Genomic DNA, 15948 nt, shown 5'->3' on the forward strand with positions numbered 1-15948 from the left:
CGATTTCAATGTGTTATTCACTATGATGCCTAGATCTTTTTCCTTGGTGGTAACTCCTAAGATAGAACCTAATAATGTGTAACCACAGCAAGGGTTATTTTTCCCTATATGCATCACTTTGCACTTGTCCACATTTAATTTCACCTGCTGTTTGGAAGCCCAGTCTTCCAGTTTCGCAAGGACCTCTTGCAATTCATCACAATCCGCTTGAGATTTAGCTGCTCTGAATAATTTTGTGTGATCCAAATTATCCCTGTTAATTGTAGTTATATACCAATAAAAAAATCTACCTTGAAATGTCTGAATGCTAATGTCAGAAGTCTAAAAAGTAAGATGAGAGAGTTAGAATGTGTAGCACTAAATGAAGATGTAATTGGTATCTCAGATATCTGGTAGAAGGAGGATAACCAATGGGACAGTGCTATACCAGAATACAAATTATATTGAATGATGGGGTGTATCAACTTGGTGGGGGTGTGGTGCTTTAAGTTAGGGATGGCATAGGATCCAACATGATAAAGATCCTGCAGGATACTAAATGAACATTAGAACCTTTATGGGTAGAAATTCCACATGTGATGGAGTATAGCGGTGAGGGTATACTGCTGTCCACCTGGAGAAAATGAACAGATGGATGATGAAATACTAACTGAAATTAGGGAAGTTAACAAATGTAGCTGCACAGTAATAACAGGAGATTTGAATTACCCTAATATTGACTGGGTAAATGTCACATCAGGACATGTCAGAAAGGTAAAGTTTTTAGATGATATAAATGATTGCTTCATGGAGCAGTTAGTCTGGGAACCAATGAGAGGGGGAGTCATTTTAGACTTAATTCTTTCAGGGCTGGCGCAAACCACTGTACAAGTCTTGCACTTGCACAGGGCGGTGGCTCTGAGGGGGCGGTGGCAGAGCGTAGGCCGAGGAGCTGCCTGGCAGAGTCCACCCTGCTGACAACCAAAGTAGAGAAAAGGTTCCAGGCTGCCCAAGGCCTAGGAGACCCTAAGGAGGCTTGCGTGCTCCAATTTAGGCATCGAACTAGGGGGGTAACCCAAACCCCTGCCCAATCTGATGTAGCAACACATGGATCCCTTGCTCGAGCCAGCAGCAGCAGTAGTAGAAGCAGTGTTTTAGTGAAGCCAGCTTCTACTGTTGCGGGACTGATCTCACGGTAGGAGCTGAAAAATCTCGATGCTTCTCTTGTGAGATTGGCCCCACAGCAACAGGAGATGACATCACTGAAATGCTGCTGCTGCTGTCAGCTCGCACAGGGGATCCACATGTTGCTACATCAGATTGGGCGGGCTTTGAGTTACCTAATCTAATGCCAAATCTGAACAGGTAAACCTCCCTTAGGTTCTTCCATATCATGGGCAGCCCGGAGCCTTTTCTCTACTAAAGCTGCTGACAAGTTGGATTCTGCCAGGCAGCCCCGTGGTCTCCGCTCCATTTTGACAAGGAGGAAGAGCCTGGGAAGGGGAAAGAGGCAGGGAGTGACTGGGTAAGAATGCAGGAGAAGGAAAAAATTAGGAAAAGCATAGCAAAGGGTGAGAAGAGGGAAGAAAGAGCAGGTGAGGGAGAGGGTGAGACAAGCCTCTAGAGTAAGGGAGAGGGGGAAAAGCTAAGGTAATGAGGAAAGAGGGTTAGAAAGGGGGAAAAGCTGAGATGGTGACCCACTAAGGGATAAGAAGAAGGAGAAGAATCTCTAGAGAAACAGGGATGGGGAAGAAGTGAGGTAATGTGAGAAGCGGTGGAATATCTAGAGGTAGGGAGGGAAGAAGGGGTGAACGTGGGGGAAAGAGCCTGGATAGTGAGGAAAAGGAGAGGAAGAGGTGAGGTACTGAGACTGCGGGCTGCCCGGTGGCCCCCATCCCAGCAGCAACCAAAGTGGAGTGGAGACCACCTTGCAACCCTGACCTGATGGAGGCTAAAGTGAAGAGGTGGGCCAAGGGCTGCTGGGAGAGCAAGAGGAAGAAAAGAAGGTGAGGCCCATGTATGTGAGAGAGCATGTGTGTGTGTGTGTGAGAGGGACAGGAGGAGCATGTGAGCGAGGTAGTTTGTGTATGGGGGAGTGCATGAGCGAGAGAGAGTGCATATCAGTGTGTGTGAGCATATGTGTGAGAGGGAGCGTGTATGTATGTGCGTGCATGCATACATATGTGGGAGAAAGGGACTGTGTGCATCTGAGAGAGAAGATATGAGTGCGTGAGCATGATTATGTATTAGAGAAAGCAAGTGTGTGTGAATATATGAGAGAGAGGAGAAAGTTTGTGTGCCTTCCCACCCATTAATCCACAACAATCTCAGGATGACTGGAAATTGAAATTGTCCAGGTATGGAGGGTGGGAGGTTATTTTTTAATCCTTATTAGTTTTAATTATTTGGTGTTGTTTGATATGTCTGCTGTTTTGAAATATTTTACTAGTGTTTGGGAAATTGGATTTTTATTCTTGTCTTGAAATATTTATTTTCATTATTAATATGGCTTTTACATTGTTTTTACATTGTTGCACTGAATTCATTTTCCAGTTCACTTTTTTCTGCACATTTTTATTTATACTATATGGTCTCTTTTTTAAATTCCCATTTGGCGATGGTCTGTCTGTGTTCTGCATGTGTGACCAAGGTAAGGTATTCTGCTAGCGTGTAGTTTCTATGTAGGGATCTATAGCAGCCTGGCTTGTTCTATTTTGCTAATAAGAGGTGTATTGGTATTTTAGGACCTGGTGTCATATTTGCAGCATTATTCTTTCATTGTTTGAGTGCTGGCAGTTAGTGATGATTTGGTATAAGAGATTTACTATATTGTAATTGTTCATTCATGACTTTCTGAGGGTCAGACCCACATCCAACACATGGTACAATAGGCCTAATACCTTATGGGTATTTTTCAGGGTTTTCTGGTTGGTGCCACAGCACTGCATGTGAACGGAAGGAATATCAGATTTTAAAATTTAGATTACTGGAGGGAGATGAATGGACTGGAGGTCACGGGGGTGGGGGGCAGCACCGTTCGTATAGAGTAGCAAAAAAGCTAGCACCGGCCCTGAATTCTTAGTGGAATGCCGGATTAGGTACAGGAAGTGATGGTAGGGGTGGGGCCTCTCAGCAACAGTGATCATAGCATGATCAAATTTTACTTAATGACTGGTGGGAAGATACTGAGTAAATCTACTGCTCTAGCATTTAACTTTCAAAAGGGAGACTAATAAAATGAAAAAAATAAAGATTAAAACTAAAAGTTGTAGCTACAAAGGTTAAGAGTTTACATTATGCATGGAAATTGTTTAAAATTATCAACTTGAAACCCTTATCAGATGTATTCCATGCATTAAAATGTGGAAGGAAGGCCAAATGGCTGCTACCATGCTTAAAAAGTGAGGTGAAAGAAGCTATTTTAGCCAAAAGAACTTCTTTCAAAAACTGGAAAAGGGCTCCATCTAAAGAAAATAGGAAAAAGCATAAGCATGGGCAAATTAGATATAAGACATTGATAAGGCAGGCAAACAGAGAATTGGAAAAGAAGCTGGCCTTAGAGGCAAAAACTCATAATAACATTTTTAAAAAATATATTCGATGAAGGAAACTTGTGATGGAGTTGGCTAGACCTTTAGATGAATGAGGAGTTAAAAGGGCACTTAAGGAAGACAAGACCATAGCGAAAAGACTAAATGCTTTGCTTCAGTGCTGGAAATGGTATTTAATGGTGATGATTTGGAAGAACTGAAACTAATCATGGTGAACCTGGAAGATGTAATAGGGCAGATTGACAAATTAAAGAGTAGCAAATTGCTTGGACCAGATGGTTTATACCTCAGAATTCTGATAGAACTATACAATTAAATTGAGATTTATTACTAGTAATTTGTAACCTATCATTAAAATTGTCTTTTGTACCTGAACATTAGACAGTAGCCAATATAGCACCAAACTTTAAAAAGTGTCTAGGGGTAAGCCAGGAAACTATAGATAGGTGAGCCTGACTTCCATACCAGGAAAAATCATAGAAACAATTCTAAAGAACAAAATCACAGAATATATAGTAAGATTTGGTTTAGTGGAACACAGCCAGCAAGGATTTAAACAAAGGAAGCCTTTCCTCAGCAATCTGCTGCATTTTTTTGAAGGGGTTAATAAACAGATTCAATTTTAGGGGAAGACAGCAAACGGAATCTTGTTTATGAGGATGTGCCCAACAGTGATTCACTTTGCTCTTTGAGGAGAAGATATTAAACTTGAGAAATTATATCATTAAAATTGAGGATAGGGAACTGTTATCTTTGGATTTGCCAGATTGGCAACCCTTAGTAGCAATTGATGAGAAAGTGGAGACTGGATTATTACAGACATTATTATTATCTGACATTACTCCTGATGTTAAGATTATTGAATTAGATGTTGTAGAAGATTCAAGCCATTTTTTAATGGTTTGAAGGTGGAAATTAAATCTGTAGTAAAATGTGCTAAGAAATCTAAATGTTGTTTTGACCCTTGTTCATCTTTCCTAATTGATTTATTACTAGATTTGATACTGAAGGGTTTAGGAAAGGTGTTTAATTCTTAACTCACAGAGGAGTTAGTCCCCGATCAGTTGAAAAATGTGTGGTGACCTCTATTTTAAAGAGTGCAGATATGGACCTTAGAATGTGTTCTAATTATAGACCTGTTGCTAATTTACCATTTATAGCTAAAGTATTGGAAAGAGTAGTGAGCTTTTTTCAGAATTTTTGGAAAGAACTAATAAACTTGATCCTGTTCAGGCAGGTTTACGTAAGTGTTGTAGTACGGAGACCATAATGGTAGATCAGATCAATCTTGTTCTATCACAGTTAGATAAAGTCTTACAGTTCATATAGTATTTCTGGATCTATCAAGTGCTTTTGATCTAGTTGATCATGATATCCTTGTGTCTCATTGTCAGTCATTGGGATTAGAGGGAACTGTTTTGGGCTGGATCTCTAATTTTCTCTAGAGAATAGGACTCAAAAGGGTTATGGTTTAGCAGTGTTTGGGCGGATTCTTGGGTACTGTGGCAGATGACCATGCCCACGGGGAGGAGCCCCGTGGAGAGCCACAGTACTGGGCTAGACTCAGGACGTACAAACACAGAATTAGTTCTTTTATTGTACAGCTGATGTATACCACCAGAGGTGGCAGTAGTGAGGTGATCCAGAGGTTGCAGTCCCGGGACCCTCGGCAGAGGGAACCCGTCTCACCAAGTTGGTATAGGTAGATTCCGGTTAAGGTTTCCCAGCACGGCAGAGCTGTAGATGAGACAGACTGAGAGTTAGATTACTCACTAGATGGTAGCTGTAAGGTTGGCGATTCCACCAGGCTGAAGTAGATGGTACAGGCACCGAGGCTGGGAGAGCAGGCCCTCGAGGAGCGAGTACCTGATCCCAGTAAGGCACCTGAAAGAAAGCAGAGGGCCCCCGAGGAGAGGGTACTCAGGTTAGAGAATACCCCAGCGGCAGCACGGAAGCGGCAGAGTAGCTTAGACCAGACAAGTCCAATCCTTGCTAACTCAATGAGCTAGCAAACAAGTACAGGCTATATACCCAGATGGCGTGACGTCACTTGAGGGGGATGCCCCCGAGGTTCGCACCATAGCTGGAATAAAGACGTGGGTAGCCCTTGGGAGAAACATGGCGGGAGACAACGCCATAGCCGTTCCGGGACGCCGGAGAGCACGGCTTGCAGACGCGGCGGTGCCATCTTCCCAAGGCTAGCGGGGAGAGCAGAGAGAAAGGTGAGGCACAAGGGTAGAAGCCGTCTGAGACCAACGGACGCAACAAAAAGATATTTTTCCAGTGTCAATGTTCTGATTTACTTCCTGTAAAGTGGGGGGATCCCTCAGGGATTCTCACTTCCTCCTTTACTGTTTAACATCTATTTATCCCCATTTGGAAATATCATTCGCTCCTTTGGCTTTACCCCTTTCATATATGCTGATGATGTTCAAATTGTTGTTCCCTTGGGGATTGATCTGAAACGGTCCCTTTCTCTTTTTAGTGACTATATTAAGACTGTGGGGAAGTGATTAAGTGATAATGTTTTAGTTTTGAATGCTAAAAAAAATGAAATTTTGCAAGTTGGCACCTACCTGGAAAAATATAAGATTCCAATTGAGGGACAACTAGTCACAGCTAGTACAGATGTGAGATCCCTTGGAGTTATGTTGAAATCAAATTGGTTAATGGAAAGACAAATTAATGCTGTGCTTCATTCAGCATATAATCAATTGAGGTTAGTGCATCATCTGAAAGCTTTTTTGAATTTACAAGCATTAAAATCTGCAGTCTATGCCCTTGTGATTGAAGTTATTGATTACTGTAATCTTCTTTATTGGGGTTTTTCAGGTATTTTGATTCAGAAGCTCTAAGTGGTCTAAGTTATGAATGTGAGACTAGTTTGGGTTGCCCAAAATGAGAGTCAGCTGCACTGATTTCCAGTTAGGTTGAGATGCAAATTCAAAGCTTTAGTGCTTGATTTTAAGATTTTGCAGGGTTTAGGTCTGCCTCATATGTCTAATACGATCTCAAGGAAACATTCCTTAAGAAATACCCATTCACAATATGGTTTCCAACTTCAACTTCCCCAGTCAAGATTTTGACATGTCAGATTACAAAATCGATCTTTCTCAATGAAAGAACCTAAATTATGGAACGACATTCCTTTGTCTAATAGGGAAGAAATTGATTTGATGCGATAAAAACCTGGCTGATGGTTACTGAGCTTTAGAATTAAATTTGAACAGGAGCTGTTTATTTTGATCCCCAGGTATAATCTTCTTTGATAGGTTGGTAAAGTAAATATCTGGAGGTAGGAAGAAAAACGGTCGGATGACATGCTAGATATTTGTTTATTAGGTATATGTTTATTTTATTTGATGTCTTGGTTCAATTTATTCTGTTGTTTTTATTTTTATTCTTGATTATGTACATTGCTTTGAAAGATTTTATTGTGAAAACTGGAAAGCGATTAATAAATTTTAGAAATAAATAAATAAATAAATAAATAAATAAATAAAGGTAAGCGGGTGGATATAGTGTATTTGGATTTTCAGAAAGGTTTGACAAAGTCCTCAATGAGAGATGACCTGAGAAAATTAAAAAGTCATGGGATAGGAGGTAATATCCTATTATGGATTGCAAACTGGTTAAAAGATGGGAAATAGAGAGTAAGACTAAATGGTCAGTTTTCTCAATGGAGAAAAGTAAAGAGTTGAGTGCCTCAGGGATCTGTACTAGGATAAGTGCTTTATAATGTATTTACAAATGATCTGGAAAAGGGAACGATGAATAAGATGATCAGATTTTCAAATGACAAAATTATTCTGAATTGTTAAATCACAAGTGAATTGTGAGAAATTGCAGGAGGACCTTGCGAGACTGGAAGACTGGGAAATCAAATGGCAGATTAAATTTAATGTGGAAAGGTGCAAAGTGATGCATATAGAGTAAAGTAACCTATACTATAGTTATACAATGTTAGGTTCCATATTAGGAGTTATCACCCAAGAAAAGGATCTGGGTGTGTGAAAGATCTCTCTCTTCTGAGGAGCTTCCCCAAATGGTTTGCTTGGTACTAAACAGAAAGCTGGCCTGATTTCAGTCTCTTACAGAAAGATCACAGTCCACCAGTTTTTCTTTCCCAGTACTTGCTAGCAAGGGTTTATGCTTGACTTTGACTGAAAGGTTGAAGCAGTTAAGATGAGAGACTGAATTTATAACAAAAGGCAAGGAAATAAACCTTCTCCCACCTCTACTAAGATATTCGCTGTGCAAAGTTTAGATTACTTAACTCAGTTGTTTAGGAGGGTGATTCAGCTATTGGCTCCCCTGTCCCTTGTTAGGATTTTACATGTAGCTCAGCTAGAAAGCAAGAACAACTGTCTGTCTCTCTATTTCCTCAGAGCGCAGACTTCTGTCTCTCCCTCTTGATAATTAGCTCTTCAGAAGAATAACTGGTTGCAGGGCTGCCAGATACACTTGTCTCTTCCTAGCTCCTGAATCCAATTCCTGGCCGTTTCCACCCTGCACACACAGACAGAGACAGCCAAATTGTGCCTTTTCTACCTTAAATGGTCTACCTTAAATGGCTTCCTCCTCTGCTGGCTATGTAGTGTTGTTCTCTGGGTAGGCTAAACAGTACAACCTTTTCACAAATTGTTAACGCTGTGAGTGCTGGATGCTGGTTCTTGCAGAGCATTTGTCATTCACAAGAGAACCCACAGGGGTTTTTGACATATTTTTATATACCTTCACCTTGATTTCGGTGGCTTGCAGTCTCTGCAGGGTTGAAACCCCTTTTTGACAGGTCCAAAACACATCACTCAGATCCAGATGCAGTTCAGTACACATTGTAAGGCTCCAACACATGATAAGTGCATGAGGGAAGGAACCTAGTTTATAGTAGCTTGCTGCACACATGTTCTCAAAAAGGAACTCCTGCATGTTTAAGAGTCATCACTGGTGTCTTTGGTGCGGTGAGATGCTGGTTTGGATCTGAGTAGCAAGTAGTGGTGAATTTTTTTCTGTGGCACATCTGTTCAGGTTTGAAGGCATACCAGTATACCATGGCATACAGATTGGGAAACACTGCTCTAACCCTTTATATCCAACTCTTCATCAACCAGCTTGGCATTTTCTGAATTTTCTCTCATTATCTCATGCCAACATTGAAACTCTCTGTGTCATCAGAATTGTCTAACTTGTCTACCTTCTAGCAAATTCATGATCACCTGGTAATAGATTATCATTGTTTCATTTCTCTTTTCATAACATCTATAGGAAAAAGAAACGGGCTGTTACAATGATGGTCATTGTGGTGATGTTCTTCACTGCTTGCTGGGCACCCTTCCATGTTGTCCACATTTTGTTTGAGTACAGTAAGTGGATACAAGTTAAAGTTATAAAGCAGCATGTAATAGAAAGGTATAAAGCAGCATGCAGAAGACTTTGGCTCAGTTCCTGGTATGTGTTCATGGTTTATGTTACAGACCCCGGAGACCAGGAAACCCACCTGGGAAGTGGTTTGGGACTGCAAGGCAGGACTTGGTATAAGACAAGGGCTGGTCTTCTGCCTAGCCAGCCCTCTCCCCCACAGTTTGAGACCATGAGTTTTTGGGGCCAGTAGGTCTCTGCGGGTGCAGTACATCATAGTGGTGAATCCACATAGGCAAGGCTTGGACGAGTCAGGTTGGGCAAGCTGGACAAGGCAGACAAGGTGGGGCAGGACAAGACAAGGCTGGATACTAAGCAGGACCTGAAACTACACTAGACAAGGGTGAGACAAGGCAATGATAGGACTCTGATATAAGCAAGACTGGATACTGGAACAGATAGGACAAGACCAACAAGTCAGACTAGGGCAGGACTTAGAAAAGGCAGACAAGGGAAACACAGAAAAAGAACACAGAAGCCCAAAGGCAGCAAGGCTTGGAACAGACAGAATAGACCCGAAGGCCACAAGGCAGGATATACAAGGCAGGACACTAGGCAGGACAGGCCCAAAGGCCTCAAGGCAAGGCAAGGCCGAAGGCCTGAGGGCCACAAGGCAAGGCAAGGCAATGTAGAAGGTCCGTAGGCCACAAAGCAAGACAAGAACAAGAGTCAGGTCAAGGAGCCAGAAGTGACACCAGACGAAAACAAAGAGCGTCTAGCAGGGTAGGGATACATAGGGCTTGGCCTTGGGCGTGGCAAGGGCAGTGAGGAGGAGCTTGGCAAAACTAGTAATTAGGCATACTGAAGGCCTCTGCTGGTGGGGAGGTGTCATTAAGGTAGGATAAGGCTGAATAACAGGCAAAAGTCTAACTTTATCAGTTGAAGACATTTTTATACAGCCACTATTAAGCTGAGTGCTGCTGTTATGATAGCACCTAGTAATTGGCCATAAGGAAGTACTGTATGGAGTTACTGAAGAAGCTTTATGTCGCTCTCACATCCAATAAGAGACCAAATTTCCACACCAGCTGTTAAAAATACTTAATATTTTATGGAGTGCAAAAGCATTATAGTGCTGATTCAATTTGTCTATCTGGCCAATAACTTCCATTAAACAGCATAGATTTGTTCAGAACTGAGGGTCAGGGGGAAGAAAGGTCCAAAATGATCCTACAAGTTATTCTACTGAAAGTAACTAGAACATGATGAGAGTTGGATAATTTTCCAAAGAGTATAATTGAATAGCACTCGAGAATACATGTATCTACATAGTTTTCACATCCTCCGCTGTTTTAATTTATAAATATTTTTATCCTTTATAGCAGGAGTAGGCAACTAAGGTCCTCGACTGCTGCAAACAAGTCTGGTTTTCAGAATATTCACAATGAATATGCAAATATATTTCATGCATATTCATTGTGGATATCTTGAAAACCAGATCTGTTTGTGGCTCTCAAGTACCAGAGTTGCCAATCCCTGCTTTATAATGTTTTATAAATAATCCACCATTAAACAGTAGTTACAGTGCCAATGCCAATTCCAAGCAGTTGGGTTCTTATAACTTAATATAATTACATGGAACCATTTGAAATATGGTCTGACCTTCATATAATGAGACACTGACTTCATTCTTTGTCTCGAGTGTACTAGGGTCTACTAGGGACCACATCTCTTGATATAATCATCAGTCATACAAGATCATGCATTAGTCCATTTTTTGTAGCCATTATTTTTTATGCATGTAAAATCACTTATCTCTGTGTGAGTAAGTGTTTATCTTCTCAGCATATTGTCCGCCTGACAATGCACCAGTGTTTCACCATTTAGTGAAAGTGTCCACAATACTTGTCAGGATGCATTGTCGAGCGGACAGTATGCTGAGAAGATAAACACTTAGTCATGCAAAGATAGATCTATGCATTGGTCACTCTACTACACTAATTCCATTACAATGCACATACTAAATCTGTCCTGTTAAAGGATATCCGGAATTAGTTCTCCATATTTCTAAAGATAGGTGACTTTCAGGAATAAAGAACCATTGATAAACTTGAGGACAATACTACTGAAGTCTACAGAAGGGCACAGTTGTCAGCCAAAGGGTGAGATTATTAAAATGTGGGCATTGCTCTTGAGATAAACATGAGTTGAATGAAATGGTTATCTTTGTAACTAAATTGTCATGACCTGCTTTACTTGACAATATATGTAATTTCCTATTTATTCATTTAGTTTAAACTTACTTTCCAGATGACTTGGAAGAGGAGTATGATGACGTCACCATAAAAATGATCTTTGCCATTGTCCAAGCAGTTGGGTTCTTCAATTCTTTCAACAACCCAGTAGTTTATACCTTTATGAATGAGAACTTCAAAAAGAGCTTTGTGGCCATTCTCTTGTGTAAATTTCGGAATGCAGAGCAACCTGAGAAACGGGAGAGTCAGCAGTCTGAGCGACCAAAATTTGGACCATCAAATTATGCAAAAAGGAAGGAAGGCAGAGGTTTGCATGGCCACCTGAGTGCAGAAAACCTTGAGCTGAGACTCTGTGACCAACTGCCATCGGCAAAACTGGAGTCTGTTCATTCATCGACAATAGCCACGTACCCTTTGGTGACCACCCAGAAGGACAGGCTTCCCAATGGACAGTCAGCATGAAAACACCAATTTAAAAGTCTATTTTTTACAGAACAGAGAGATCAATTTTGTGCCAAATTACTAATTTCCTTCAGTGACCAGTTAAACGTCAATGGTCACCAAATTTCATTTTCCTGCATTTATTTAATGGTTTTATTTTTGGATGTTTTGCTTCCACAGTCATTTCTCCTCAATTTCTGGTTGACCCTATCGACGTTTAACTGGCTGAAAATATATAATTTTTCTTATGATAGATCATTTCTTTCCATTTTTAGAAACTCTAAAATAAAAAGAACGTGTTAACGAATGCATTTCGTCCACTGTAGTCATTAGGCAGAAGTATCTGAGACCAGAATCTGTTGTTAGGTGCCATAGGGCTGAAGCAAGGTTTTGATTTCTCAGGGATAATGAGCCTGGGCAATTCAGTGAGATCTCAAATCACCCAGTTTAATGAGTGAGACCATAGCTAAATCATTGCTCTCCAGCTACCATCTCACTCTATACTGGGACAGCATGTGAAGTCTTCTTCTTTTCAACATAAAAATACAAAATAAAAATGTTATAGAGCACCTGAATAGAAAGCAATAGAAGTAAAAATAAAACCCCACAAAGCATGCCCTTAAGTTTTGCTCATTAAATCGGGTAAGACGAGCTGCTCCACACACATTGTCTGATGTCTCATTTTCCAGCTCCTCTGCTCATCCTTTCTAATTCTCACCTTTTTTCTTAACTCTAACTGCTCCAGTTTGGATCAGATCAGTAAATAATCTGTTGTCTTCCATGGTGACTAGAAGTGGCACCACGTAGGCTTTCTTCTCCATATAAACCCCACTGGAGAAAACACACTATTTGCTCTCAATGGAGCAGCTGATGTTTTTCCTTTTGATATTCCCTCCTCATTAAGGTTCAGGCATCTCAGCCATAGATGATAATTAAGAGTGTGAGAACACAGAAAATATTGTAATTGTGGATTGGGCAACGTTTGAGCCTTATAATTTACAGGTCACAGACCCTACGCCTTATGGAATTATCCACCAAGCTATCCAACTCTTTTCTAATCTAACCCATCCCAAAATTAATTCCTGACAACCAGAGACTGATAAAGATTTTCACATCTACCAGCTTGTGGTAATATTGTGCCTTACAGCCTTAAAAACATGCAGTTCATTCATACCAGAATAATCCAAGTTACTCAGGATTTGCAGCATTTTCAATAATTGGGGAAAATGTCCTTATTCTGCTATCATGGGATTTTCTCAGTTTACCATTCAATGCAATAATGCTAAAGGCATGCTTTCAAATGAGAGCACTGCCATCCCCCACTGTATTTACATATGGTAACAGTGCTGTGGTTTATCACACTGGTCCAAAATGGTGACCACCAGCATGGAATTAGCAGCATGATAGAGAAAGGCAGGAATCATTATATCATCATGAGCTTCTGCCTCTAGCTGGGTAGTTGAGGGTTCCTGGAACCTGCAGTTAATAATCTACAGAGACACTGTCAGGCTGACAGCATCTGAGCATTCTTCCCCTGCATTTTTCCCATAATGGGATCTATTCCTCATTTAATTGATTAGATTTGATAAGATGCTGTCAGCTTCAGATGCAAGACATACAGTTCATTATAGAACTGTAGATGGCGCGTCAAAACTAGGCTTCCTGGCTTAGCACGAACTCTATCCAACTCTGATAATGACTCTCATTTCAAATCTCTCTTAACACTAATAGCTTTCGAAGGCTGGTGATTTTTGAAGTTATGACACCAGGAACACTCATTTCAGGTGATAGTTTCAATCTCCCTGGTAGAGAATAGGTGATAATTTGATACTCATTTTGCTAAGGGCTTCGTGTACATATTAGCAAAGACAAGTAGATGTCAGAGAAAAATGACAGTAATTTGGTCTGTAACAGCCAGCCTGGTGGCTCAGGCAGAGGGAACTGGGTTAGATTCCCAGGTTAGGTTTTCTGCTCTCCAGGTCAGCCAGGGCTAGAGCTGCTGTACAGGCAGTATTCACAGCCTTGGGAGGGGTGAGGGTGAGAGTGGAGGGTCAGTTAGGAAGGATCCTAGTAATCATGTGGAGAGAGCCCTGGTGCATGGTCACTGGTCCAGGCCTGTCACTACAATGACTGGAATAAGTAAATTAGGAGGGAGGATAAAATGGGGCAAATTCCATGATGGCTCATGGTACCAGATTCCAGCTCGGGTTGCAATTGAGATGGAAGTCCAAAGGGACATGAGCAAAACTGTGTTGGGTAAAAGGAATAATCATTTTTTTTAAATCCATATTTCAACTTGAACTTGTTAGGGTTTAAGAATTGCTGAATCTTGCCTTACAGTTCTCTCAATCAAGGGTAACGTGCAAGGTACAAGTCACCATCCCCACCACCAATGCCAGGTAAAACTCCATTAATAAATATTGCAGAGTCTGCACTCTTTAAAACATTTATGGTATGTTTTCTTTTCTTCGGGTGCCTGAAAACAAGACCTTTAATAAAGAAATAGGTGACAAGGACCAAGGATCATGGAAACATTATTCTGATACATGTCTAGTTCAATTAAAATCTGAGCTGAAAAAACAACATTATATCCTACAGGACTCAATAATGTTCTCGTTAATATTTTCTAGAAAGAAATGTGAACAAATTACCACCGGAGGGTGCCATTACCTGACTGACATTCGTGCCTTCAATCAGATATTGAATTTTTCAACAACATTAATCTACACACATTATGTTTGAAGAAATAAAATCCCTTTCAGAGACATGGTGCAGTTCAGCTTTGCGGGCCTGCATGTCCCAATAGGCACACTAGGTCTCTGCCTAGGGGGGCATAATTTTGGGGGCGGCAAAGTTCCTGTTCCCACAAACCTCTAATCTTAGTGCCCCTCTTAATCCAACCCAGCCAAATTCCTCCCTGACCTGGGATATTTTCCCTACCACCGCCTCTCTGCAGACCTTAGGGCTCCAATTCCATCTCCACTGCTATGAGAAATCTGAGTGTGGGGTCAGAGTCAAACCTGGCAGTGCCCGCCATCTTCACATGGAAGCCCCAAGGAGTACACGGCCTGGCCTGACTCAGTCCAGTCACTTACTTCTGATGACAGTGGAGTTAGAGTCAGAGCCTTGAGGTCTGCAGAGGGATGGCAGGAAGAAAGGATCATAAGTCTGAGTTGGGGTAGTGGGGGAGAATGAGGAGGCAGGGGAATCAGAGAATCATGGGGCCTTGATGGGGTGGGGGAGAGGAGGAGGATTGGACATTTGGTGGCAGCAAGGGAATGAGAGGTCCACCAGAATAGGATTGGAAAACTGGAGCCCACTGAGAGAATGGAGCTTGGGAAAGCAGACTTTTCATCATTTCTGGGTAGTTGCCTTTTTCTTTTAAATTATGAAATTCTCCTCTCTTGATGCATTGTGCTACTTTGAGTACTGACTTTAAATGCAAGCAGCAGGACTACAAATCCCACAATGCACAGGGATTCTCATTAAAAAAAAAACCCCAAAAAACACAGAGATGGCCAAAAGTCTCTCTGGAAAGTGGGTCTGATCAAATCTCTGACTCCGAGACCAAGGCTATCAACTGGGATCAGTTTTTTTTCCCCTTCCTGCAGGATAGGCTGATCCTATGCATTCAGTGGCACTGTGGTCCTGCAAATACCTACAGTACCTGAATGTAAACCGATGTGATATCTCAGACTGAATGTCAGTATATAAAAATATTTAAACATAAATCAATAAATAAATGTCTTGGGGAATTACAGGGCCACCTATGGCATGTGAAAAAGTCAGGACTGGATCAGCCTCTCCTGAGCAAAATAAAAAGGAGCCAGTTGGTAATTTGAATTGAAACTTGGTTAGGGGAGCCCCTCCCCCCCTCCCAGAAATATTGTTATTTTATTTAATTTATTATAATTATATGTATGTTTCCTTGTACATCGCCTAGACCTATTTTTAGTATTAGGCGATTCATACATTTTAATAAATGTAAATGTAAATACAGTTGTGCTGCATATGTGTGGTAGATAAGACTAAGTAGGACAGTGTCCTGCCTCCTCCTGTCTCAGCTGAATACTAAGTGCTGGTGGTACTGAGAGCCTCCTGGCACTTAGTATTTTTTTATTCACTGCAGTTACAATTAAAGGGACCAAGCCCTGTTTTCGGGGGGAGGTTGAGACATGAACATTTTTTGTTACAATGAAGGGTTTGGGGGAGGGGACTTCAGCAGCATCACTTCCTTTTGTGAATGCAGGAAGGGAAGGGGGACTGCAGCCTAACTTATTTATTTATTACTTATTGGTCACTGCTGATTTTCAAAGCTAACCAGTCAAACTCTGACCATAGATTTAGAAGGTTATTCAACAGCA

General features: G+C 41.2%; 1 protein-coding gene across 1 annotated transcript in view; it reads left to right on the top strand.

Moving 5' to 3' along the window:
- QRFPR (pyroglutamylated RFamide peptide receptor) overlaps positions 1-14665 on the top strand; it is a 260404-nt gene extending 245739 nt beyond the window's left edge. The window contains exons 5-6 of the mRNA XM_029604008.1: positions 8796-8893; positions 11199-14665. Of these exons, the coding sequence (XP_029459868.1) occupies positions 8796-8893; positions 11199-11605 (505 nt within the window). The 3' untranslated portion in view covers positions 11606-14665. The remainder of the gene's footprint in view (positions 1-8795; positions 8894-11198) is intronic.
- The last annotated feature ends 1283 nt before the right edge of the window (positions 14666-15948 follow it).

The sequence above is a fragment of the Rhinatrema bivittatum genome, chromosome 5 (assembly GCF_901001135.1).
Source record: "Rhinatrema bivittatum chromosome 5, aRhiBiv1.1, whole genome shotgun sequence".
NCBI lineage: Eukaryota > Metazoa > Chordata > Amphibia > Gymnophiona > Rhinatrematidae > Rhinatrema > Rhinatrema bivittatum.